Here is a 26955-nt window from a genome sequence, read left to right on the forward strand (position 1 = left end):
CTGAGACTTTATCTCTTTGCTTAAAGGCTTTGTGATAAAGTATTGCTTTCTTTGGATGCTGAGCGTCTCTGGACACACAGAAACATATCCAATCTAAAAAACTGGAGCTAGATGTCTAGATTGGAGCACTACTGAAATGTGAGAAATATGTAAGATCTTTAATTCCAAGCTTTCGTTTGGTCTTTTCTTCTACTGCAATCTATTATTAAAACAAAAACCTAAACAAATCATGGCAAAATGGAGCTCAGCAGTTCACAAAATGGTGCTGGAAATGTTGACAAATATATTTGTGGTTTCCCAGTATGATCACCCCATTTCTCTATTTGCAGGGCTTCTATATCACAGCTTCACCTAATTCAAAGCCCTTTTATCGTATCTCTCCCTCCTCTTAAATTCCCTCAATCAGCTTTCAGTAAAATAAAAAATGGGTTTTATTATTTATTAAAAGTTTTATAATGGAGGCCTGGCTTATCTTTCCTACCTTCTGTCACTGACAAACTCGGATGAACAACTGCCAGATATTTGTCCAAAAATATAGATTGAAGCATTGTGGACTTTGTCGTCTCAGTAACTTTACAGCCCTAACAACCCTGGGAAAAGCTTAAAAAACCCCAAACCACCCAAATAACTAGTGGAAGTTATCCCAACACCACAAATGTAGAAGTTACAGATCGCTATGGCAACTCAAAAATACAAGGGCTCAGGAGGCTTCTGTCTGATGTGATCTGCACTGTTCACAATTCATTGGTCAGGTGTGGTAATTTCTAGCTTCATCTTCTGTGAACTTGAACATGTTATGGGTTATACAGTGAGTGTTAGAAACAGAATAACATGAGCTCTGCCCCCTCTCCAGGTTAATAATAAAAATAAAAACATCCCTTAATGTGCAAGAAGGGGAAACATGCGCTATGTGAACTTTTTAAACACATTTATTGAGTTCTTGACAGTAACCAAACACAGTGAATGACCATTATAAACAAGAAAAAAGGCATTCGCTTTGCTTTTACTTGGTCAGCTTCTGCTTTATCTGTAAAGAAAAGATATCCCTTTCCACCACCAGTTCACAGGATTGAATTTGCTTGTCCCAATAATGGATTCAACAGGGAAAATGGCAATTTTAAATTGCAATATGTTTCAAATGCTTTCTGTTTCTGAGCCCAACTCCTATTAATGATGGACCATAAAGTGGAGTTAAAGTTATACCAGCTTTAAGTGCGTTCCCACTTGCCATTAACTCACTTAAATTGGCTGCAAACAAATAAATGAAACAAAAAAAGAATGGGGTAGAAAAAAAAAGAAAACCACAAATAATGCAGCCACAAATAGTAGAGGCTTATTATTTCAGAAAGGAAAAAATAAATCAAAGCAAGTTTACTAAATTAATTTGTTAAGCACATTTATTGAGTTGTTAATAGTAACCAACACAATATATGACCTGTTGTAAAACAAGAAACAGAAAATGGATCAATTCTGATTTTGGCAAATCCTACTACAGATATGTGACAAAGAGGGAAATATTTCAATTTCCTTTATATTCCGCAGTGATATATTTACAATACTTATCTCTCAAAGTCTGTCCCTTTTTTAATTAAATGAACAGAAGGCTCATAACCTGGAAATAAGTTTCCTCTACAGTCTTCTTGTTCTGTATCCATTAATGATAGTGAAATAATGAGAGCTTTCCAAGGATTACTTGGCACACAGAACACAACTCCACTTTGATGCTGTACCGAGCCACCTTTTTTCTTTTTTTTTTCTTTTTTTTCTTTTTTTTTTATTTTTTTTTTTTTTAATTTGAGGGAGGGGGAAGAGAGGAAGAATTTCATATGTACAAAGGCTGAAAAGTCTTTATTTTTTTGTGTGAAGCTAAATTAGTTCAGGAAAACCGTATCAAAATTGTAATCACGTTTACTGTAATACTGTCTTTTAACTTTTTTTTTTAATTATTTTTTTATTACCACTGATCATATGAATGAATTTAGAGTTGAGTTTCCAACATGGCAGCTCTTTTCCTACAGCACGTTGGCACGTGCTGCCATGAACCCAGAGCGAGGGAGGTTGAGTGCATTCGAGACTATGTCAATTCACAGTAGTAGCATTCCACTGAGGCTGGGGGTTCTGCCTGCTCTGCCGTACTTACTTGAGGAGCCATTCATTTACTGAAAGGAAAAAGAAACAAAACAAAACCAATTATGCTTTAATAAACTCCAAATATGAAACTGGCTGGGTTTAATGTTGTATTAGCCACTTAAACAAAACGTCTTGAAAAAGCTCAGTTTCCTCCTCTTTCTGGAAAAGAATTAAGGCTCAATGACTGATTCTTTTGAAGCATTGCGACTCAGTTATCAGGCTGGTTGCTGAAAATGAGCGTGCTTTTCCACCCTTCAGCAGTACTCTTTCATTACCACAATATTATTGGTAAGAAGGCATTTTTACACCATTATTGTAGGTAATATAACCATGTGTGCATGGGCTAAAAGACGCATAAGATGCGGCACAGCTCAGCTGTGAGCACCTGGCTCTGGCAGCGTAAGACGCTACCAGTGGGTGACGGGGTTGGTTCAATTGTTTAATATCCATTGTGTAATACAGCACTTTCCAGTTTGGGTTTTTGATATCCATTGTGGAATACAGCGCTTTCCAAATTGGGTTTTTGTTATGGTGGTGCCCCTCCAACGTGAAACTCATTCTTTTGTTTGAGATCAGCTGTCATCAAGACTAGCTCATCCCTTTGCTTTCCAAGGTGGGTAAAACAGAGCAAAATGCACTTTGTAAGGTGAGAAGACTTTAAAATGAGGCTAGAAAACTGAAGGCCTGTCCTATCTGCTCTTAAAAGACAATATTACATGTCCCAGACTGTTTTTTGTCATGTTTCTCCTGCATGTTCCTGGGCAAATTTCCTTATCCATTTCGAATATGTGATGTTCGACTCATACCGTTGGTTCCGAGATCTGGAGTTTCATCTGTTTTTATTTGTATGTCTTGTTATGCACTTGGGTTTCTCAAAGAAAAGAGCTCAGTGTAAGCATAGAAAGGATTATTCTGGAGGTAGGACGTACCTCTATACTGTAGTTTCTGTGCTCTATTGTTTGGACAATCTTTTCCCTGTAAACTAAAGTTGATATTAGTTCGGATACATCGATTGTTGAGAGGCTGGACTGGTCTGAAATTGTCGCTCATGCTCAGAAATATCTGTGATGGCTGATTCTGGCTTAGCAGTCGTAACGAATGCATCTATACAAAATACAAAACAAGGATTTTTAGTACTGGTCTTTCCTGTAAGTAAACAACATACAACACTATTAAATAGACCGTTTAATAAATGAAAGTTAAACTCAGTGATTTGTAGTCAGAGGTGGGTCGAAAGAGTTAACTTGATGTAAAACTGTTTCTTCTGTGGTCCTCTGTTTCTCAGCCCCATTTTAAACAACAGTAACTAGTTCTGTGTGGAGCAAATGAAAATGGTATGAGGTGTCCTTGGCTGCTCAGGAAACAAATGGAATCCAGAGTACTGGATGGCAGCAGCTGGCACAGACAAAATGAACTTGATGAATGATGAGAGCTGATTTCCAAAGTTTTGTAGCTATCAGTGTAGCTTCTAGTTGAGAAGACACAGTTTTGGATGCTGGTGCCCAAGAACCTGGTATGGCCAGTCAGGATGGAGAGGACAACTGACAGAGTCATGCTAAAGTCATGAAATTAATGATGTTAAAAACTGAAATCCTCTCTCTGTTGACAGGTCTGTCTTGATACTGTCTGTGCTGTGTCTATAGTGTTCTTATGGTAGAGTCTGACCTTCTTTTGAGATGGTTTTATGGCTCAGCAGAGAGGGAATCTAGGATTTTCAGCACACCCTGCAGTGGTTGGATGCAAACTACAAGCAGAGAGCAGTGTCTTTAACGATGACTGTGCAACCGTGCTAAAAGCACATTAATCGTTCCAAGTCAACCAAAACCTCTCAAAGTTTGTAGAGGAAAATGGAGAGAAAACAAAACAAAACACCCTGCAATTAAAAAAATCAGAAATCCTCAAAATATTTTGGTTTAAAAATAGGAAAAGAAAATATTTTCTGTGTCAGTGTACAGTTTAAGAAGTTTCGTTGTGGCATTTAATGCTTCAGTGGGGAAATCCAATAGCTGCACTTTACATACTGAAAATCTTTAACAGCTGCCAGGGAAACTCGAGCTGTGCGTTACTTTTTCAGTCTGAGTACACAACGTAATTAGTAAGCATTCCATGAAATCAATTTGCAGCTCTAATGATGGAGGATGGAACTAACCAGTAAAGCATGACAAGGAGTAACTATCATGAGATTATAACCCATAGGTACTAGCATAGACTCCAGAAAAATTCTAATCCTTGTTTTGTACTTAATGTTATAACTAAAAATGTTGCTTGTAGGAAAATGTTCAGGTCTCCTGCTTGAAAGGTTCAGCATGTCTGCCTGTGCTCAGCTGCCAAATTACCCATTTAGATAAGAAACAAAGTGCTTTGTCTGCAGCTAGACAAAACTGGACAGAAGGAATATCACAAAGATAAAACATCTCTCGGGCTTTAAAAAGTCATCTTATTTACAATGTTAACATGATTTTTAAATCCTAAGGTAATATTTAGTGTTGTTTTATCATTCCTCATTTCATTTCTCGGGCCAGGTTGCTTTTGCTGCGTGCTTGGGACAGGCAGATGGTGGTTCAGTGTTCCTTTGGGATTCTGATATACAAGAGAATGGGCTGTAGCTCAGCTCACAGCTCAGTAGGCAACTTGCTGATGGAAGCTCTGGAGAAGACTGCAATTGGTATTACATTTGTTGTTTTCTGATGTCAGGCCTTGGATCGTAAAAGAGTCGTAGAGAAATGCAGTTTTTATGGCTTTGCCACTGGGTGTGTTTCCACAACGGCATAATTTTGACTATGAAATGTATTGTGTTTTCTTTTGCATCCTACATATTTCTATATATGGTCTTCAATTGGTGAATCTGATTTTTTTCTGGAGGTATTTGCAATATCTCTTCTATAATCTTATTCTCTACCAGAAAGCACTAGCTGATTTTTTTTTTCAAGAAGGCCTCAGATATTGGATCTCTGTCACACTAATGTGCTATCAACACATATTTAAATAGCCACAAGTTTCACTCACAATTTGACTGTTTGCTTCTGACATGAGGAAGTAACTGAAGTTATTAAGTGCTATATTTGTTTTAGAATCCCTGTAAATCTATTCACAGCATAATAGAATAATTGAGTTTGGAAGAGACTGCTAGAAACCATTTGGTTCAAACCCTCACTGGAAGTAGGACTCTCCTCAAAGTACATATGTCTGTGATAGATACTTAGGGAGCTCTAAATAGGTAATGTTTTTATTTTGGAAAATAAAGTTATTCGATGCTTTTGCAAACTATATAAACTGCAGGCAGAGATCCCTACAGCAAAAGGCTGAATCTGATTTTGTATATAAAGCTACAAAGTTATAGATTTAAAATATTCCTTTGTACCTATACTAGATTGAGTAATTTTTGTTTCGCTTTTACCTGCATCCTTGTTATGTAGACAGGTTTGTTCATTATTATCCAGCTTGCTGTTTCATAGCAGGGTGGAATTGTCATTGACCCATCATACGTAATGAAACTAGAGGTCTCTGGATAAAGTTCCTCAATATTAAGCCCCTGTAGTAAGTATGCATCATCTGCAGAATAAAGAAGGAAAAAAAGTTGAGGTAAAACAATAGTTTCGCAAAAAATAATCCTATAATTTTTATGTACAATCTTTATATCTGATCATCATCAGTTTTACCGAAATATGAAGTGTAATGAATGTACATTTCTGAATGCTGCAACATGAATTCACTAATCCTGCTTGGGCTGAGTTCTGCTCTTCGATACCCGTGCACACCTTCCGCGGGTTTAGCACAAGCATTCACAGCAAATCTCTGAACCTCATGTAAGAATTGGAGCTTAAAGCTTCTTGAAGTTGCAGTGATTGGACTAGATGTAGCAGTCTTTGGAGAATGTTGACTTCCCATATTTTGGAATGATTAACAATTTTTGCTCAACAAAGCCTTGAGGAGACCTAAAGTGTTAAAACATAATCGTCCTTCTACCACAGGAAGAAGTTGAGGTTAATGCATGATAATAAAGCTGCTCGATGGAGCCTGGTGACCTTTCATGTGCGCAGCAGGGGGGATGCAGTGCAAGCTCAGGATGCTAAAATCAGGGTGGAAAAGGCTGCTGGAGAAGCAGCTTACGGGGGTCCCTGCTTTTATCATAAATCTCCCTGGAAATTAATGAGGCATTCCTCTGCAACAGAACTCACTCTGTGGACATGTACCAACATATAATGAGATATGGTTATATCTTTTAAAATTCAGCAAAGTTCCTCAGCCTTTTCTGTACCACGTGTGTTTTTTTCCCTTGTGTAATGATGGCCCTACAATATTTTTTGCAGTGCTGTCAGAACGAGAGCTCAGATTTTCCTGCCAAATCTTAGGCTGTAGGAGTTCCTTAATAGGAAATACTCAGGGATATACACGTTTTATTTGTGATTCACTCCTGCATTCATGTATCTCAGAGAAAGCTGGGCTGGTTACGAGCCACAGCGTTGTGAAATCTCTTTGCGTGCTTTCACTTGCGTATAGTGTGTTCTATATGGTTCATTTGCAGACTGAGTGCTAAAATGTGGGCAAGAAAAGCTGCATATTTAGGTGTGTTTCCCCCTCAATACACAAGAGGAACTAGCACTGACTTTAATGGAAGGCAAGGAAAAAAGTACACATACAATAGAATCACAGAATCACAGAATCGACTGGGTTGGAAAAGACCTCAGAGATCATCGAGTCCAACCCTTGGTCCAACTCCAGTCCGTTTATTAGATCATGGCACTAAGTGCCATCTCCAATCTCAGTTTAAAAACCTCCAGGGACGGCGAGTCCACCACCTCCCTGGGCAGCCATTCCAATGCCTGACCACTCTCTCTGTAAAGAATTTCTTTCTAATATCCAGCCTAAATTACCCCTGGCAGAGTTTAAGCCCATGCCCCCTTGTCCTATTGCTGACTGCCTGGGAGAAGAGACCAATCCCCACCTGGCTATAACTTCCCTTCAGGTAGTTATAGAGAGTGATGAGGTCACCTCTAAGCCTCCTCTTGTCCAGACTGAACAACCTCAGCTCCCTCAGCCTCTCCCCATAGGTCTTATGCTCAAGTCCCTTCACCAGTCTTGTTGCTCTTCTCTGGACTTGCTCCAGCACTTCAATGTCTTTTCTGAACTGAGGGGCACTATTTGGCAGCCCCATAGACCCTAAGGCTCACTATTTGGCAGCCCCATTGCCCCCTATAGCTCACTATTTGGCAGCCCCATAGCCCCGCAAGGCTCACTATTTGGCAGCCCCATAGCCCCCTAAGGCTCACTATTTGGCAGCCCCATAGCCCCCATAGCTCACTATTTGGCAGCCCCATAGCCCCCCAAGGCTCACTATTTGGCAGCCCCATTGCCCCCTATAGCTCACTATTTGGCAGCCCCATTGCCCCCTATAGCTCACTATTTGGCAGCCCCATTGCCCCCTATAGCTCACTATTTGGCAGCCCCATAGCCCCCCCAAGGCTCACTATTTGGCAGCCCCATAGCCCCCTATAGCTCACTATTTGGCAGCCCCATAGCCCCCCATAGCTCACTATTTGGCAGCCCCATAGCCCCCCAAGGCTCACTATTTGGCAGCCCCATAGCCCCCCCAAGGCTCACTATTTGGCAGCCCCATAGCCCCCCAAGGCTCACTATTTGGCAGCCCCATAGCCCCCCAAGGCTCACTATTTGGCAGCCCCATAGCCCCCCAAGGCTCACTATTTGGCAGCCCCATAGCCCCCAAAGGCTCACTATTTGGCAGCCCCATAGCCCCCTACAGCTCACTATTTGGCAGCCAAGTAAAAGCAGTATTTATTCATGCTGGTATGTGGGTTATATTCCCGTGGGAAGTCAGATGGTTCCATGAGAATGGCCTGAGAAAAGAGTGCAGAGTAAGCATTTGGTTATCTGCATTTTTCCCATGAATGGCTCTGCTGTTTCCTCTTCCCCACATCTTGATAAAGTTCTCCATTCTGGAACTGAAACAGAACTGGTGGGTTTGCATTCATACTGGACTTCAACACTTTAATGTTTTCTCTTATATTTATTGCAAGTATGTAGTTCAAAATGGTTGAAATCGCCATGTGTGATCTCTTGCCAGTAATAAACTTCCTTTAATAAACCCACTCAGCCTTTACAAGATTCTCAGCATCATTCCTATCTACAGCCCACATTCTGTTTATCTGCTTGTGCCTTAGGGAGATTTCTGAACTCGTGAACTCTTCTCTATACAAATTAGATTTCATATTCATTTACACAAAGGCCTTGACTCTGACAGTTTTCTTAGCAAATGATGTAAATCCCTGGATTTGTAGTAGGTGTGTGTGGTCTGCTTTCACAGCAATTTCTATGTATGTTCTCTTTAAAACAGTAGTATTTATAGGGAATAAATTATTTACTGAATGAGGGAAGTCCATTTGATTTTTGGAGTTCACATGGTGATAACTCACAAAGGGAAAGTACAGATCTAAATTAGATTTACAGGGTAAGGAATGTAGAAATGGTCCGGTTTTTAACCCTGAACCAGAGTTTTTCCATTTACCAGCCTTCACAAGGCACCCAGAGCCAGGCTGGTAGAGACTCATTTGAAATACCTGAGATTAGTCCCTCAGGACCTGGTTGTAGATTCCTGAGCTTTTACTGCTTGTGACAGAGCTGCGAGAGCTCAGTCCTTCGGAGAACTGTTTCCAGATATCTGAATCTTGAGCTTTTTCAGGATAATCTCTTGGAATTGGAATACTTTGTTGCACATTATTTATAAAATAGCTAAAGATCAAACTTGAGGAAATTCAGAATTGTACAGCTCTTCTGCCTAGCTGAACGTGTGGCAGTATTTTGGTAGAGAACCATAAGCCAAAATTTTGATATGGAGTTTTGGGAATCTAAAACATGATGTCTCTCCAGTGTTAAGGAAATAGGTAATGTAGCGTAACTGTTCTAAAAGAAAGCTAACTTATCCCCTTAAAGGCCATACTTAAAGAGGAATATTAAAGTAGTTTTTCTTCAGAGATATTCACACATAGCTTCTGACCAAAGGCAGTTTGAAAGAATACTTGCTTCAACTAGTTCACAGTAGATCATCTGGGCTGTGATAACAGAATAAAACACGCATTTAAAATCTGCTTAAAAATTCCTTGGGGTCCACTTTACTTCACTGTAGCCATTAATATCTAAGAGCAGAAATTCCCCTCTTAACGCATTTTGCCCATGGAAATTTCACGCAGCAGTGTAGATAACTCTTAATTTTGTCGCTGTTCTTTAGAAGACGTACTTTATACTTCAGTTATGTTACTAACTGTCCTGACTCTGAACCTATGCTCCATTTATCATTCGCTCCACGCTGTTATTGAGCATGGTGGGACCAGTCATTTTGTCAGCAGCCTGCTGAGTATCGACTTCAGGAGTGGACCCCGAAAGCACAAGCTAAAAAACTCCAGCTGCTAAAGGCAGAATAGAAATCCTCGCAATGCAAGAGGTAAAATTAGTTTTCAGCAATGATGCTATAATCCATCACACAGGACAACTGCAAAATTACTTTCAATAACACTTTCACGTTCCCAATTTACACTAAAAAATTCCCAGTCAATACTTGTTACTACAGTAAGCAACCCAATGCCCTGCAGAGTATTATGTGCATTGTATCTACCAAGGATTTCATTTTAACGTGTAAACTCATTAGTGATAGCGGTGGTTAAAAATTAAAACTGTTCTGTTAATAATTGATTTTGCAGCCCGTATCATGTGTTCCTCCTCATGCGAAGTTTCATTTAGTAAACCCAAATTAAGTGTGATTAGAATTGCATTTTCCTTGTAAAGAGGTAAAACAACCAAAGAAAGGTTGTAGGATGCTATTACCTTCAGAGAGGAAAAGTGTCCACTTATAAGTGCAGTGTACAAATGAAATATTTTCTATTGGGAAGGTACATTTGCAAGACTCAATGTTTCTAATACTCTCTTGTTCAGGAATGAGTGGGTAAAATTCTGTGTTTTCACTGTTTCACTGTGTTTTCAAGTGAATATTTGACAAAAGGAATAAGGTTTTTAGGAGAAGAGGCTTAATTTGTTCCATTGAGATATATGTCTAAACTAGACTAATTTTCACTTGACATTCAATCTCCAGTTTTCCACAAATTCAATATATTAACAAGGAATTATTGCATTATGAGTTAAAGGCTTTCCAAATGTGAATACAACTACTATACACGCTATGTTAATGTCCTCTTTATATATCCATTAAATGCAGCAATAGTTCAATAGAAATATCATAACTTTTCTGTACAAAAATAAAGCATTAATGAATACTGAATCCAGCATCTTGACATAACTTGATTTGATATAATCCAGGCTGCTCTGCACGTTACTGTTATTACTAACAGTAAGCAGCTTCTCCTGAGTATTCTCTATGAATATAGTATATGTATTTGCTAAGTATAATTTCATTAATTTATTGCTTGTTCAAACATAAAATAGACTTTGAAGTTCAAAATTCATTTGATGAACTGATGACCTCACTAGATTTTTCAGGTTCCCAAGTCTATTGTGCAGAGTTCCTGGCCATGCAAACTTTGCCCATAATGAAGTGCCTCTTGCTTCAGTGGATTGCTTAAATACATTATTTGATACTAAAAGCACCCATCTGTTAGCCATAGTAAAAGAAACTTACTTTTATACGTTATTCTCGTTATGGTGTCTCTGTTAAGCATACGATTTAGAAATGGATTTGATGATTCAGATACCTAGAGAAGAGAAGAGAAAAAGTACAATGTCAGAACCTTTCAGAAACGTTTCCTTTCTGGAATGGAGCTGTTTGGTGTGTGTATGCACATGTGCATTCATTCTCACCCTCCTGCCACTCCAAATTGTTTCTGCCTTTTTTCTAACAAAACTTGTTAGAAAGTTAGTATTTTAAAATAAATCTAACAAAACAGGAAAAGGGAGAACAAGATGAATAGAAAGGAACGCTCGGTTTACAAATCTTAGTACAGATTAGAGTTAGTACAGTCTAATTCCTAGATTTACAGTTCACAGGAAAAGAAGTCCATTGTCTATAGATGAGGTATTGATAATATTCAGTACTTACTTTCATAAATATCGAAACTACCACCAACCCATTAGGACTCTTTGCAGCTTCTGTGACATTTGTGTACAGCTCATGGTTATAGTGGATTAGTTGAACCTAGAAAACGGGAAAGGAAAAGATTTCAATTGAACAGTGGCAAATCATACCATGCAGTGTTTGCAAACGCTCTCTATACACCAATTAGTTTGTATTAGGATCCCATCTACGCTTAGGATATTTTGTAACAGTGCAATTTTTCAGACGTTTGCAGCACGCATGATTTTAATAATTTCAGTCACCATCTGGCTCCAACTGGCACAGCACCAGCATGTTTTCTTCTAAATTGCCAGTAAGTGAATTTACTCACATCAGGTTATGAATTGCACTGCAGGGGTTGACATCATTTCCCTGTTGCAGCAGCACTTGCCACGGGCAGCAAGTCATCTGTACTTTTCCGCCTCAAGCCAAACACAGAGGAGTCAGGGGTTGAAATATTTGAAGAAACATATGGGATACGGGTTTGGAACTGTTTAAACCAGCACTTGCAGAATTCAAAATACGGATATTCGTTGGCCTCAGATTTTACAAACTCGGTTGCAAAAGCTCCTGCAGTTAGGCACTTAGTGTATTATTGTTAACCAGGTTCTCCTTAAGTCCTACAGCTTTCCTTCTGCTTTTCAGTTCTGTGATTTGCTCTAATTTTTAAATTAAGAAGGCACAGTTCATCTCTCTTGCTGCACATGTAAATATTCTACCCAGGACAATGGTATTTAATTTGTCTGGGATCACTGGACACTGTTACCATTTATATTGCAATCTGTAGCTTCACTTTTTTGTAGACGATGAACAACTTCAATGAACTCCTGAGACAGTTGAGTGTTTCTAAGTATTTGAAAGGCTAGTTGGCTTTATTTAGCCTAACGATATCTTTCTTACTTTTTAGATGTCAATTAGAAAAGCAAAGTCATTGTTCTGGCATTTTCAGAATTGCAGAAGCCTGATGTTTGTGTTTAAAAATCAGATGTGTCTTCCATGTGCCGGCACAAATCTAAAGGCTGTCCACTGAAATGTCTCAACTTAAATGCCGTGAACAAGACCAGTATTGACTTGGCCCGTGTCTGGTAGTCTTTTAAGCCATACAAATTATGAAAGACTAACACTGCCAGTAAAGAAATTTCATCATAGTGTGCTTTCCATGTTTATAATAAAGAGGAAAAAAACCAGCCCCCCTCCGTCAAAACCCACTGAAATAGGGTTTAGTGCCGCCTGCATTGGTGACTTTGTGTTTTGGATGAATGCAATGTCTTCAGCAGTGAAATACAATTGCAAGGATTTCTCTGCAAGAATGACCTCCCTATACAATTTGCAGTCCACAATCAAGTGCTTTGCCATGCAAAGATGTATGTTCAGCAACACGTGTACTAGTAGTGATTTGAATTACAACAGCATCCCAGTTTCTGTGTAACCTACACCAGTAGGATTTCAATCTATGGTAAGCTGAGAAATTATGTGTTCTAATTCGGGGAGTGTTCAGACAGTTCTATTTCCTACACTCTGCTCTGCCTGAAAAATGTGTGCTTCATGTAAGTCAATTACTCAGAATCAGATTTTGTGAGTTTTACTAATAAAAAAAACCATCACACATTGTCCTCCCACTACCACCCAAATCTCTCAGTGATGCTGTTTTAATGCTTGCACATTGATGCAAAAAGGGTTACTGGAAATTCTGAAAGAGAATATTTGCATTAGTAAGATTAGAAGATTTTTGGCACATAGCTTTACTATTTACAGCTGGTTGTTCACAGACCAAAAAAATAAGGTAAGGGTCAAAATTACTCCTCTAATGTGCTAATTTCAGTTACTTTTGTCCTGTCTGGGTTGGGAACTATTGGTTGAGCTTTTTGCAGTTCACACAGTTGGCATTTTTAAAGGCAAGCTAACAAACCAAACTGGAACTAAAAAGTAAAAATGTCAAAGTAGCCAATGAAGTCATCTACTGAATTCTGACAGCCAGAAGCAGGATGAATGCAGTATGTTTTCTAAAAGTCTTGTAAAGAATTAATGAGAGCATTTACTCTACAGCACATAGAGGTTATAGGCTCATTAGTCATCACTTTGTGGTACTACTGAACTTTGATAACATCATGTTTCTGGGGACTTAGTAACATATTTTTCTTTTTATGTGCAACTATTCACTCTGGCAGCCAAAATAACTTGTGAATGATCAAGGAAATAAGTGACAAAATCTGCTTTAGACTAGAATTCCTTCTGTACAACGTCCCCGAATAACAATGAATTAGATTAATTTAGTTCATCTAACAACCCAAAATGTCTGGCACAGGAATGGATGAAAGTAAGGACCAATTTCTCCTTCCTACCCATGGCAGCCCTGAGTCAATGTCAAACTTTCATTTTTGTCCATTTGTTTTAAAAAGATCGACCACATAAGGAGACATAATTTTTAAAGTTTTTCATATGGAATAGATTAATTTAGAAAGGTACAAATGACTAAAGATGTCTTAGATGTAGAATATTACATGCAGGATAAAAAATTGTAATTCCTTATTCAATTCCTTCTTTTGAGAATAATAAGAACAGTCTGTATTTAAATATTACTAGAGTCTTCCATGAAGGTGAAGTCACAAATAACTAAAATTGCTCATATGTGAAAATCTCACTTTTCCAAATGATGCCATTGTATTAAAAACAAAGCACAACAAGAGCAAACTTGCAATGCTGAACGTCCCCTTTGGTTCTGGTTGGAGTTTCAGGGCTCCAACACGATACAGAATCTTGTTATAAGCTATTGATTTTCTTTGGAAGATTCCCCCTTTAAGATTAATTTGCCACAGAACAACTGATAGCTCTTTGTTTTCCTCAAGCAATAGAAGTTCTATTTTTCAGGGAGAAGAGGAGAATTAAGATTAATTACTCTCATTCTAGCCAATGAAAATCCAGAATGTGCCCTTGTTCCATCACCCAAGAGTGTGCAATGGACCAGGAGCAGATACAACACCTGAGGTTGGCTGTGTCGGGAATGTCAGTAGAAGCTGATGCCAAATGTTGGGGGTAACCCACTGAGCATGTTCTCAGCTGGACAGGCTGTGTCTTTGGGGCAAAATAGTATAGATAGGGTGAAATCGTGGGTCATGTTCTGGCCACTGTGGGGAAAATTCCCTTTCCCAGCACAGGTGCATGTGTGTTTATAACAATAATAACCTGTTGTTTGCCCGTGCTCTGAAGTTCAGCCCTGTACTCATAGCACTCAGGTTGCTTGGACAGTTTTTCTCCGCAATGTTTTGCTGTTTTCTTGGTGCAAGGTGCATGGTGGGGCCGAGCGAGCAGCAGGAGCTCTTTTGGGTGCCGTTTGACGTGGGGTCTTTGGCTGAGCAAAAGGAGGCAGTTTGCTGTGTATGGTTGTGTATGGCCCCTTGCAGGGACTCTCTTCAGCAACCTTTAGCAATTTATTGGCTCGGACCAAGGCTCTCTGTGAGTTACAGAGCTCTGAACTAGTGTGCGTGCATAACCCTGTTCTAAATGTTAGATCACTGTGAGATGTTCTGCTGCACTGAGACGTGGAGAAATATGAAACAGCGAATTTAGAGTATCACAGTACTTTACACAGTCCTCTTGGGAGTAATGGAATAGCCTTTATTTTTCTCTTGGAAGTGTTATAATTGAATGCATAAACATTTTGATTTGTATATGACAAGGGATCTAAACTATGAAGTGAACGGCAGCAGGGAACAGCTAATCCGTAACTATAATATTTGTATTATGCTGTGCTACCTGAGAAACTGTTGGGATACCTGATTGAGAGCAAGAGCAAAGCAGGTTTCCCGCACAGCAGGGAACAAAAGCAAATGAAATTGCTCGAGAAGACAAGTTTTATGTTTGTTTTGATTTAGAGTTCTTGTAAAAAACGGCTAAGATCTCATTAAGGAAAAAAATTTCTACATTTCTGTTTATCCAAAGTTTAATAAAAACAGCAAAAGAAATATAATTTTTGCATGGCAGGTGTCCAGTGAGGAAAATAATTTTGACTAGTTAAAACTTATTAATAACAACAGTTGATATTATCATATTAAAACAAATTTGCTCTTACAGATCTTGCAAAACCCTTTGGAAAGCACAGTCTTGTTGTACCACCCAAGAACTGTTCATGGTATTAATTTTGTGGATCAGAACAAGTGTGAAATAAATGTGCTTTTTTAAAATGTCCCCTTGTTCTAGAATGTAAAATCTTTGTGGTTGACATAAACATTTTAAGATTTGTCTTAATGAAATTAAACATATCTCCTGCTTCCTGGAAAGGTTTAGCACCATCTGTGAGGACATGCACCAGGCTTCTCAGAACCTGTGGTCCTGATTTATTGTGTTTCATTGGACCAATATGTGGTAAATTTTCCTATCTTTGGCAAGAGATGAAGTATTTTTATGATATGTTGTTTAATAGTAGGCCTAAATGTCATATGGACTATTTGAGAAAGAAAAAAAAATTGCATTGTTTCATTATTGATTAGAATTTGGAGCTGGATGTTAATGTTGTCTTTTCCTGAATTCTTATAATGATTGAAACTCATTTATCCTCACACACTTACATGCAAGGAGAATGCAGTAAGTTTGCACATAATTAGTTATTGCATCCTGGTGGATACTCCTGGCCTGCTCAAGGTACAAGTCACTGCAATTCAGGCAGGACAAGACCTTTAACTCTCTGGTCCTGTTCTCAGTCCCTTTTTTGCGTTCAGCGAGTCTCTTTATAGTACCAGCTGGAGAACTGGCCTGTTGGTGGGCTCAGGTGAACGCTGTTTGAGAAGACGGAAATTATGATTCATAGTAATTGTCTTTGAAAAACAAAACTGTTTTGCTCAGCCACAGGGTACTCTACAATGAAATGTCAGGATCTGCCAAGGTGGTATTAACAACATACTTATTAATTAAGCCATAGATTTACCTGTCTGTTATTTTCTATGTAGAAGCTTAGAGCAGTGAGGTACTCCTATGTTGTTGATAAATTGGTAACATAAATTTTACATGTCCACCTATACTTCCAGCTGTTTACTTAGCATTTTAACAAACTGCTGTGGTTTTAAGACTAAAATCAGTTACAAAGATTAGCTTAGTTCAATATACCAAATGACAAATGCAAAAACCATTTGTTTGAAATAATTTTATCTCTCTGACTCTCTTTGTTCTTTCTATTAAAACGTGTTCTTGAAGCTGCTGCAGACAAATGTGGCTTGTAGTTTTTTACTGCTTTTGACAGTTATTTAGTGATCTAAAATAAATGTTTATAGAATACTGGTTTAATAGACAGTCTTGTCATCCACATTTATAGCAATAGGCCAGCAATGGTGTCCTAGATAAATAAAAATGATTACAATTATTTTTTCCTTGAAAGAATATGACTAAAAATGCAATGAAGGAACAAGTTTTCTCCTGCTTTGGAGCAGACAGCTCTACAAAAACACGTGCAGAGAAATACAATAATGCATCATGCAGGAAAGTGGAAATGCAGTCAAGGGTTAACTATAGTGGGCTGCAAAATCTACTTGACTAGAAATAATGCTAGAAATACTAGAAATATGCCAGAAGTTAGCACTTAAACTGCAAATGGTGTCTAACACTTCATTAGGTTGGTTGGCAAGAAGATCCAACTTGCAGTACTTACTCCTTGCTCATATGCAACCATTGCTATGAAAAATATGACCTGAATGAAGTGCAGAAGATTTAAAAGTATTTCTCTTTAATATTCTTATATGCTCTTATTTCTTTAGTAAGTCTTACTTTAATACATTTGCAAGTAGGAAAAAAGGCTGTTTTAGGCAATACTTAAAATTTGATGTTGCTCTTAAGCATCCACAGGACTACAGTAAAAAGTACAAGTTGGTAGCTTAAGAGGTCAGGTTGGCTGTGCGCGTCTCAGAATTTGCTATTAGGACTTTTCACTTTTGTGCTAACACCAAAAAATTTAAGTAAATGATGGGCTAAAGAAATAAACGTGAAAGGTGATGGCTTCCTGCCATCCAAATGCTGCTGAAGCTGTTGCAAGTGTCACAATCATTTGTACTCTCCCAGACAGTAGGAAACACAATGAAGGAAATATCCAGATTAAGCCCCAGAGGTACAGAGATGTGTCTGTGATGGTGTTTGCTCTGTGGCTTCAGGAGAATTTTTGACAGGACAGTCGTTGCTGAAGCTTCCACTGCCCGTTCCTCTAAACATGGGGTATTTTTGGCTGACCTGCCAGTCAACCACTCTTGTCATTCACTGTTAGCAGATGAGCAAGAGCTGGCTAAACATAAATAAATGACACTGTTCTGCAATTCACTTTGTGTGAGGATCAAAATGAAGTCTTAGACTCAAATGTTTAATGTTGATTATGTCTTGGCTGATGCTAAATTTCATTGCAAGCTGCAATTTGGCACTGACCCAATCCATCATCTACAAAAGTTACATCTTAAAAGAGAATAGGGGTAATGTAGAAAAAAACGGCTATTAGAGGAGCCTATCATCATTCCTGGATTCGTGCAGGATTTTCTGACTGAACACTACATTTAAATTGTTTTCTTGTTTTAAATACAACAGATGCTCAGACGCTGTGATGATGAATTCAGATAAATGCTCCATTTGGGAGATTCAGTTACATAATGGTGCTCTGAATTTCTGGGGGAATTCTATATTTCTTTAGCAATCAGTCCAGAAAACAGCAAAAAATGGTTCCTGTAAGTCAAAAACATGCTGAAGTAGTGACTGACAATATTTTTCTTGGTCACTGTGTTACCCTGAGATATTGAGTCAAAAGGACACATGTGTAAGGTCACCGAACGGTGCAACAGGGATGCATTAATAGTTCAAGCCCTGCATAACAACGCGTGATGCCACTACTGCTCTTGGTCTACCTTGCCAAAGTACCATCTGTAGCTACAGTCCTGTTCAAAGGATGGGCATGATGGGCTAGAGCAGACTAAGAAACATCACAGACCGATGAATAAAAGGATGAGTAAAAAAGAATGAATAGAATTTGGACTAGTGAAAATCTGGTTGTTGATCTAGGCCTTATTCCATTTGTCCTCATTCTATATACTAGTAAGAAAAAAATGGTCAAGCTTAATATACCCAATGTTAACTAGCAAGAAAAGAAAAGTTATTTGTTAGGATTACAAACCAGAAGTAGAAACAAGGCAATTATCAGTTTTATCTGATCTATTGAGTATATTGTTAAATTAAGAATATCATTTTTCCATAGTGAACTTGAAGCACGGGATTTTATATTCTTAAAATGACAATAATGTGTTTATATGAGGAAAGCACAGAGTAACATTGAGGATAACATTCGGGAAGGGAAAGCAGCACATAAGCATGGAGGATGAACATATGCACTTGGAAGATGAGACTTTCTGTTTTTTTTACTAATAGAATTGCAAAATATTGGTAGTATACCCACTGAAAGTTAAATGTGAAAACACACACGGGGTCTCATGGGATCTTTCTGAATGATTTATTGACACTTCATTTTCTCTCAAGAGTCTCATTCCCCTTTAGTGATTGGGTTGCTCACCTATGACTTAAGAAAATTACGTTTGACTCCATCTCTGCCCTTAAGCAAATCTTCCTACCGTTTCTGCCCAGCTTGCCGTCTATGACATGGGAATAGCTGCACTTCTCCGGTAACAATGTTGTGAAATGCTCAAATGAAACATTAATGGTGTTGGGAAAAGCATCTAGATAATGAATGTCATGTTATGAAGTTCAATTTGTGCTATTGATCCATGACAATTTGTGACACATCACCCATAAAAGGTGCAAAAGGAAGCTCAGAATACAAATAGTTTTGGCAGGGGACTGTGGGACACTTGCATTTCCAGCACCTTAAAGAGTGATAACAAGGAAACATTTAAAGCCTGATAAAAGAGGAAAATAATTAGAAATGGATATATTTGCTAGTGATGATAGCATTTAATCTTTGAATGTAAGTTGAGGGCTCAAACACAGAGAAGTTTGAAGAAGCCCAGCTTGACTCAAAATAGCCAAAAGCATTTCTGGAATGAAAGTTTTATTGAATTATTGAAGGTCCTTTAGGATATTAATGCTGTGGTAGATGACATGATATATTACAGAGCCAAATTGTTAGAAACCATTTGAAGAAATTTCACACCAGGATTTCCTGTTTCAGGTGCATTGTCAGAGACTGAAAGAAGGTACAGATCTGCCCTGCAGGCAATTTTATTTATTTATTTATATTTATTTCCCAAGAATATGCTGGAAGTTTCTCTTAAAGCTAAGGGAAGTACAACTCCTTTTTGTTGCTTATGTAAATTGCATAAGAGACAGTTTCACATTTGTAGTTTAAAAGGTAAGTTTGAAGTTGAGAAATAACGGGCACAGACAGAACGAGAGGACATGCATTATCTAAGCATGAGATACTACAGCTTAAGGCGAACAACTATAAAATTATCTTGTTTCTAAATGAATTGAGTGGCATTATACTCAGTAGGAAAGATAACTGACACTTAGAAGTCATAACTAAGCCACTTATCTTTTATAAAGTAAGCCCTTTAGCTCTATCTGAAGATTTGTTGAAAGAAAATAGGATATTGGCAAACACTGCTTGACAAATGCAGTGCAGCATAAATTAAAAAGGCATGAAAATGTATCAGCAGGCTTTCTACGTCACACAACTGCAAAGATTTCTTTTTTTCATTAGAAAACACAGTCTGTATTTATTTGCAGGTTAATTTACATAGATGAAATGCTGAAAATCCGAGCATGGAAATACCTGCAATGCCAAACAGATATTTTCACTTAATGAAAGAAAACAACAGAATGCACCAAAATGCTGAACTCCTGAAGAAATCTTTTGTCTGTTGGACTTTCTGGAATTAGAAAAGGAAAATCCAGTTACAAAAATCCTTGAAATTCATTTTGTCCGTGTAGTAAAGTACTAGAGAGAGTGCGGAGGAGGTGATGAAGCTGGTGAGAGACCTGGAGCATAAGTCTGATAAGGAGCAGTTGAGGGAAATCAGGCTGTTTAGCCCGGAGAACCAGAGGCTGAGGGGAGACCTTATCACTGTCTGCAACTGCCTGAAAGGAGGTTGTAGCATGGAGGGTGTTGGCCTCTTCTCCCAAGTAGCAAGTGATCAGACAAGAGGAAATGGCCTTAAGTTGCATCAGGGGAGGTTTAGATTGGATATTAGGAAAGAAGTCTTCCCAGAAAGGGTTGTTGGGCATCGGAACAGGCTGCCCAGGGCAGTGGTGGAGTCACCATCCCTGGAGGGGTTTAAAGGTGTTTAGACAAGGTTCTTAGGGACACAGTTTAGTGCCAGAGTTAGCTTAGGTTATGGTTGGACTCGATGATCCTGAGGGTCTCTTCTAACTGAAATGACTCTATGATTCCATTTTCTGCTGGCAGAAAGCCTGGCCTCAGTCAGGCTGTGAAAGCAGCTCCTTATTCTTGCTGGCAAAGGGCCTCGCCTTCAGAATCATAGAATCACAGCATCATATTTCTCTGGAGGAGCTCCAGCCCCTGCAGCACTGACTGAATGGGGACCTGCAGCGTCACCTCCACAGGGTCTGACTGCAATGAGGGATTGTGAGAGGTACAGCCGCTGCTCTGCAACAACCGGCACAGTGCTGCTGCCTTTTGTGGCTGATGGGAGGGGAGGTGCAGAGCAGGAGATGGTGGCTGCTCCTCTCCCATCCCCACAGCAGCCACCTCCGCCTGCCCGAGCGCCCGTGGGAGGACGGTGGTTTGAGGGTGACCCGTGGGTCCTGCTTTCCCTGTGCTGGCAGCGTGACTGTAATGCTGTGGTTGGCTTTGAATTCAAGCCAGGCTCATGGAATCATGCAAATATTTACAAATGTTGGTGCACAGTGAGTGGAATGGTGCAGGTCTTTGTTAGATGTGCAAGAAACGATTGTTTAATACATGCCACGGCTCCTGCGGGTTTTGTCTTTTTTCCCTATGAGATGCACAAGTTTGACCAGCTGTAGTGTTGTCAGTCTGACTGTTGTGCCTCTTCCTCTCTTTAATGTCTTTGTTATGTACGTTATCCTGTGGTATGGCTCTTGCACAGCAAAAGAGAACCTTTCTCTTACCTTTCTCTTAGTGAACAGATGAAATGGAGCTGAAAATTACAGCAGATAAAAATCCAGCTCTTTGAACTGTATTGTTAAGAACTCTTTGACCAAAATAGACACCTAATTGAAGATAAGGTTGGCTCTACATATTACTTCATTTCTTTGTCAAGCTGACATCATTAAGCATGTATTTTATTTCATTACCCTGCAGTAAACAATTTGTTGTTGGTTTTGTTGTTAAATATGCTGGTTTGTAATGTTTGTAGGCAAAGCTGCCTTATAGTGCTGCCTTTAGATTTTGAGTTATGGAGCAACAGTGTAATTGTCCTATTACCTTGCTAAAACATCTAATTATTTGTCAATGATGTGAAAACCTGAGAACTTAAAGATGAGAAATTATAATATGAATATAGCTGTTTATTTTTCTCATTGGCACTTTAAAAATATCAGTTTGCTAGGCTGTTGTGAGGAAAGGATCCCATATAAAATTATGGCAATGGGGACTGCATATCACTAGAATGATATCTAATAAAAGATTGGTTTCTGATTTTAATAACTGCAGTATATATGCAAAGTATGCATTTAGCTTTATAATTCCTTTAAATATATATGATTAAGTTTTACTGCATAAGAAATTAGGTGTTGCTATTACTCCAGCCTCTGCAACGCACATTATTACAAGTTTAAAGGAAGACACATTGAGAGGAAAAAAAGGTAAAGGAAAAAGCTGGTTCTTCCATATAAAAATGTCACTGAACTGTGAGCCCAGTTACAGTCAGAATTGTCTCTCCAGTGTTCCCTGACCTCCTCAAGAAAATAAGTTCTTGAATTCTATTAAAAGTTGCTGGTTTCTCGGCAAGCAGCATGAAGAGTTTTTCCTGGGAGAAAGGTTTTAATAATTAAAATTAGTCAATACTAAAGCGCAGGAGATTATTTGATCTTGTTCAGAAACTGACACTTTCCAGAAGGTAAAAAAAATGCAATGTCTGTAACAAATCACTTTGTGCAGAACTGGGAGTCAAGTAGAAGAAATTTGCTGCAGAAGAAAAGGGGGCAACTCACCAGGGAAAAAGGTTTGCTCAAAATAATTGTAAGTTTGAACATCAATGTTGAGATTTTTAGGACATTTCCAGAAAAAAAAAAATCTGTAAGGCTCTCAGGATGAGATGTAAGAATGCATTTATTAGTACTTCAGGGCATTATATCTTTCAAAAACATTACCTAAAGTTGCTGTTGGCTCTTGTGCTCCAGTCCAAATTTCAATTTGTCTACCTTTTTTTCCTTCCCTGTAATTTCAACTAAAATCTTTTGTTTTATCAAATCAGTCTCTATTTCTCTGCAGAACTGAGGATGCTCACCTTGGTTTAATAGACTTAAATTTTGCTTCAACAAGTCCTGTCAACTTTGGTTACAGATGAAAGGACAAAATCAAAACCGTGCTGGTGGATGAATGTCCCAGCATGGACTGGAGCCCTTCTGAGCCGCGCGCTGTTTCAGACTTCACTATAACGACGGCTGTGCCACCTCAGTCCATGACGTGTTCCTTGCCCACGTTCAGACCCATATATTCCCCTGCTTTCATCAACAATGAAGCTCTCCCCTGCCCTTTTCTGTCCTGCTTCTTCCTGCCACTTAAATCTTCCTATCCCTTAAAATCTGTCACTCTTCTAATGTCAGCGCTGCTACCCAGCTGTGCCATTTCTCACTGTGCATTTCCCAGAGAAGCAAAATGGTCCTTAAATATACCCTAGGTGCCTTTCGCAGTGGTGTTCGGAGGCGAGTGAATATACGTCTGAAACCAGAGTGCTGATTTTTCAAGGGGCCATCACAGTGGGAAAGGGCAGCGCTGCTGCTCCGCTGGCCACGTCACTCTGAGGATGTCACAGGTTGATCTTGTAAGTGGCTCTGAAAGCACACAAAAATTAGTTTAGGTGCTCTGGTGGGTTACACTATCGTGACTCTTCTTTGTACTGCCAAACTGCATCTTTGCATTCTGTTTCTTAGCTCTGCTGCATAATTAGAATCACTAAATTTCAGAAATGCAGAAGGTCCTATATGTCGCATTAACTCGTGTTTTTAAAATATTATTCTATAGCTTTTTATCATATAAGGAGGGGCAATGTTAATGTACAACTTAGATGTACAAAGTGATGCTGCAATTCAACAGAATTGATGTCGTGTCTGAAAAAAACCTCCAACCTCCTGAATTTTTCTTTGATTCACCCCATTTGACGTCTCTTTGTGGCAGATCAGGTGAGAAAGTGGTGAGGGACAAAAAAGACTGTGTGGACAAACTAACTAGTGGATGCACAACCGGCTTTTCTCTTCCCATTTCCCAACTTTGGCGCACTAAACTTTTACATTCCATAATTTTTTAGCAAAGCTTACTCTGTGTTATCTGAAGCACTACAAAGTGCATATGCTGTTTGTATAAGAAAGATGACACAAGAACTGTCTTTCACATAGAACATAGCTGGGAGAAAAGACGTAGGCTAAATCTGCTCCTGCTCTGAGTAGTGATGTGGAAGTACCGTATTTGTACTTCTGGTTAATGAGTTGATGTCCTTAGTACCTTTGCTAGAACTTGTAAGTTTTTAGCAAGAAACAACTAAACAGAACTTATTTTTTTAGTGTCTTTCATGCTTCTGCTGTACTTTACAAGTGATGTATTCAACACCCAGTAGTAGAGGAACACCTTGGAGTTGGGGCTGGCATCACAAATGCTCCTGATATCAAGGGGAGTTTAACGGGCGGAACGGGGACAAGGGATTATGCAGACCTAGAAGATCAGCAACAGTTTGCTCACAGTTCTGTGCAGTTTTATTCACTCATCACACTTACATGGTTCTCAGCCAGCAGAAAGTCTGGTTAATAAACAATTTCATAACAGAGAAAAATAGATCTACTTTGACAATGTAATTCTCATTCCTTAAAAAGACCCAGAAAAAAACACTGTGGTCCCTTTGGCTGAGGTTCAGTTACAGGTCACTGTTGCAGAGTAGATGAGACAATATTATGTGAGTGATGCTGTTGAATTGCTCAGTTGCCAATGACTTCTGCAGTAGCTGCTTGCATTTTCCAGGAACTGTTTTAACAAAGTACTTTTGACCATACAGGTCCATCTATATTACAAAACCAAGCTCCAATCTCAGCACAGACAAAACTTTAGGTCAAGCAAAAGTAAAAATGAGGACGCTGCTGCCATGACAAACTCATCTGCAGTCAATAAGATGGGGGCAACCAGCAGCTGGGCTTCTGTCAGCTCCTCAGACACTCGTTTCCTTCTGGTTCCTCCACTGTTAATAACAAACGGGGACAGGGGTAAAACTGCCAGCAGCAATAAAAGCAAAAGAGACTTTAGCAATTCCACAGGACAATCTACCTAAAGCAGGAGCTGCTCATGTTGCTTCAGAATAGGTGGAGGAGGAAAATTTTCTATGAATCAAAATGCCCAACACAGCTTCTTAAGCAACAAATGAAAATATTTTCACCTAGCTAACTATTGATAGTGGATAATTAATTCAAAATAGCTCAGCATTCAATTGCTGCTTTTAAAATCTCATCTATCTATCTATCTATCTATCTATCTATCTATCTATCTATCTATCTATCTATCTATCTATCTATCGTAGCTCTTGCTGGAATAAGCACTCTAGAAGAGTTGGCCCAAATAATTGAAAGCTGATGCATCCCAGCAGGTCACAGACTTCAGATACACAGGCTATGCTGCTCTTTCTCACGTAATTGGCAATAGCTTTACTGGTTTAGTTGGAGGTGTTCACACAACCATGCATGACTTTTCTATTTTTACACATAGTGCCACTGCTGTAAATTAGACTGCCAGTACGAATCAAAATTACAGGGGAAAACTATTGTTATGTTGCTGTTGTTACCATAGTGCAGTTTGTTTTGTAGAAACTGATAATGTATACAAAGGAAATGTGTGCATGTTAAGGATAAATTGTTTTATTTGCTACATTAACAGCAATTTGATAAACAGTTACCCAGTTACAGATCTACTGATTAGAATCAATCAGCATTTCAAAGTTTGAAGACTGTGAAAATAATTAAATGGTTCAATAAATCTGAGACTATACATCCAAAGAAAAATTACTATATATTTAGAGACATTGTAAAGATATTTACCATATCAGCATTCCATGAACTTTGAGGATACATCTTGTAAATTATTTTCACTGCTTCATTGACTTTTAATATTGTCAATGCTTACAGCCCTACTGCAATTCAGAAGAAAGTATTTTGACATTTACTTAGCTTGGTGTATTTATTATACTACAGCCTTCTCTATTTGGCACTTTTTCTATCTGTGTCTTTTACTATATTTACATTGCAAGTTTGGAACTTTAAAAAGTAGCTGGTAAGAGACAGGTTCACGTACAGGTGATAAAATATTTTCTCAGTGGTAGAATATTGTGCATATATGATGGGAAATTCATGATTGCCCTTTAATATAGTTGGATGTTGTAGCCTGCACAGTGTAATGTGCGTTGAGGTAATTAACTTTTGCTATAGAAATAACAATGACAGGACTTGCCTATTTAAGATATCCATCCACAACTGCGAATGAATTTTGAGAAATCAGGTGCCCAAAATTTTGTGGACTTTGAAAACACCATGAAATCTCATGCTCTGGTCATCACGCCACTATGGTCTGTTGTCATGACTGCAGTTGACTCGGCCTCTGTCTCAGTCCACCCATTTGTAAAATCGGCAAAGTAATTGTACTGCAAGGTAATTGATAGTTAATGAGGAACGTGTTAATGACCATAAAGCAATTGACAAAGAGCATTACGAGGGCTATCATTAGTGTCTGTTGTGAGCAGCTATCAGCAGTTCTGAATATCCAAGGGGACCATGGTGTGACTGCTTCCAAACACTGGACATGTCTGAAAGACGCTTCTGGTTCAGGTCCAACTCTAAACAAAACCACCAACCAAAAGGAGACAGATGGTCTCTTCCAGATCTTCATTGCACTTTTATTTTCCTCTTCATAAACATTAAAGGACAGATTTTCAGCTGATATAAGATGACACAGCTCAGTAATTCCATTGGTTTTCTGGATTTTTTTCTTCTTTTAATTTTAAACAAGGTATGCCTTTAGATTTAATGATGGTCATTCACTTTGAGTTATTAGCTGCCACTTTCAGAGCACAAAATGAAGAATACCATCCAACAGTACCCAGGTAAAATCAATCGACTTCAAGCTGCCCAAAGACTGTTTGATGATCACAACCAAAATATTGACGAGTTTACAAGATCACTTGAAAGAGGGATGGCATCACAAAACTGATGTGTTCTTCTGTGTTAGTGAAGAAGTCTGTCCTTTTAAAAATTCTATTTTCACTCTCATCACTTGGCAACTTCTACAGCATTAGCAATTTCCAGATGCTTTATTATTTGGTAATACCTTATGCACATCAAATAAGAAAAAACGAATGTGAAGTACATATGTAAGATCAGAGTGGAGCCAAATCAAAAATTTAGATGTGTTTAAATATTTCAAATCCTAGGAACTGCATCCTGCTTTCCTTGTATCATGACCCACTGTACTGTGCTCCTGACAGTAACCACTGCATTGTAAACACACACCTCACCTTACTTTACATTTGTTGTAATATATACAAAGATTTGTGGGGATAGACCCCAAACGTGCTGCCTGAAAGCTCAGAGTTCTAACAAAA

The 26955-nt window shown here is 38.7% G+C and overlaps 1 protein-coding gene across 3 annotated transcripts in view; it reads right to left on the reverse strand.

Annotated features, from left to right (window-relative positions):
* Positions 1–945: 945 nt before the first annotated feature.
* Positions 946–26955, reverse strand: part of CA10 (carbonic anhydrase 10) — a 161847-nt gene continuing 135837 nt past the window's right edge. For all 3 annotated transcript variants that reach the window (XM_082067049.1, XM_082067051.1, XM_082067050.1), the window contains 5 exons: positions 11192–11287; positions 10775–10847; positions 5528–5682; positions 3060–3234; positions 946–2159 (listed from right to left, as the gene is read on the reverse strand). In XM_082067049.1, coding sequence (XP_081923175.1) covers positions 2137–2159; positions 3060–3234; positions 5528–5682; positions 10775–10847; positions 11192–11287 — 522 coding nt within the window. In that variant the 3' untranslated portion in view covers positions 946–2136. The remainder of the gene's footprint in view (positions 2160–3059; positions 3235–5527; positions 5683–10774; positions 10848–11191; positions 11288–26955) is intronic.

This window comes from Streptopelia decaocto (assembly GCF_964273445.1).
Source record: "Streptopelia decaocto genome assembly, chromosome: 16".
NCBI classification, from domain to species: Eukaryota; Metazoa; Chordata; class Aves; order Columbiformes; family Columbidae; genus Streptopelia; species Streptopelia decaocto.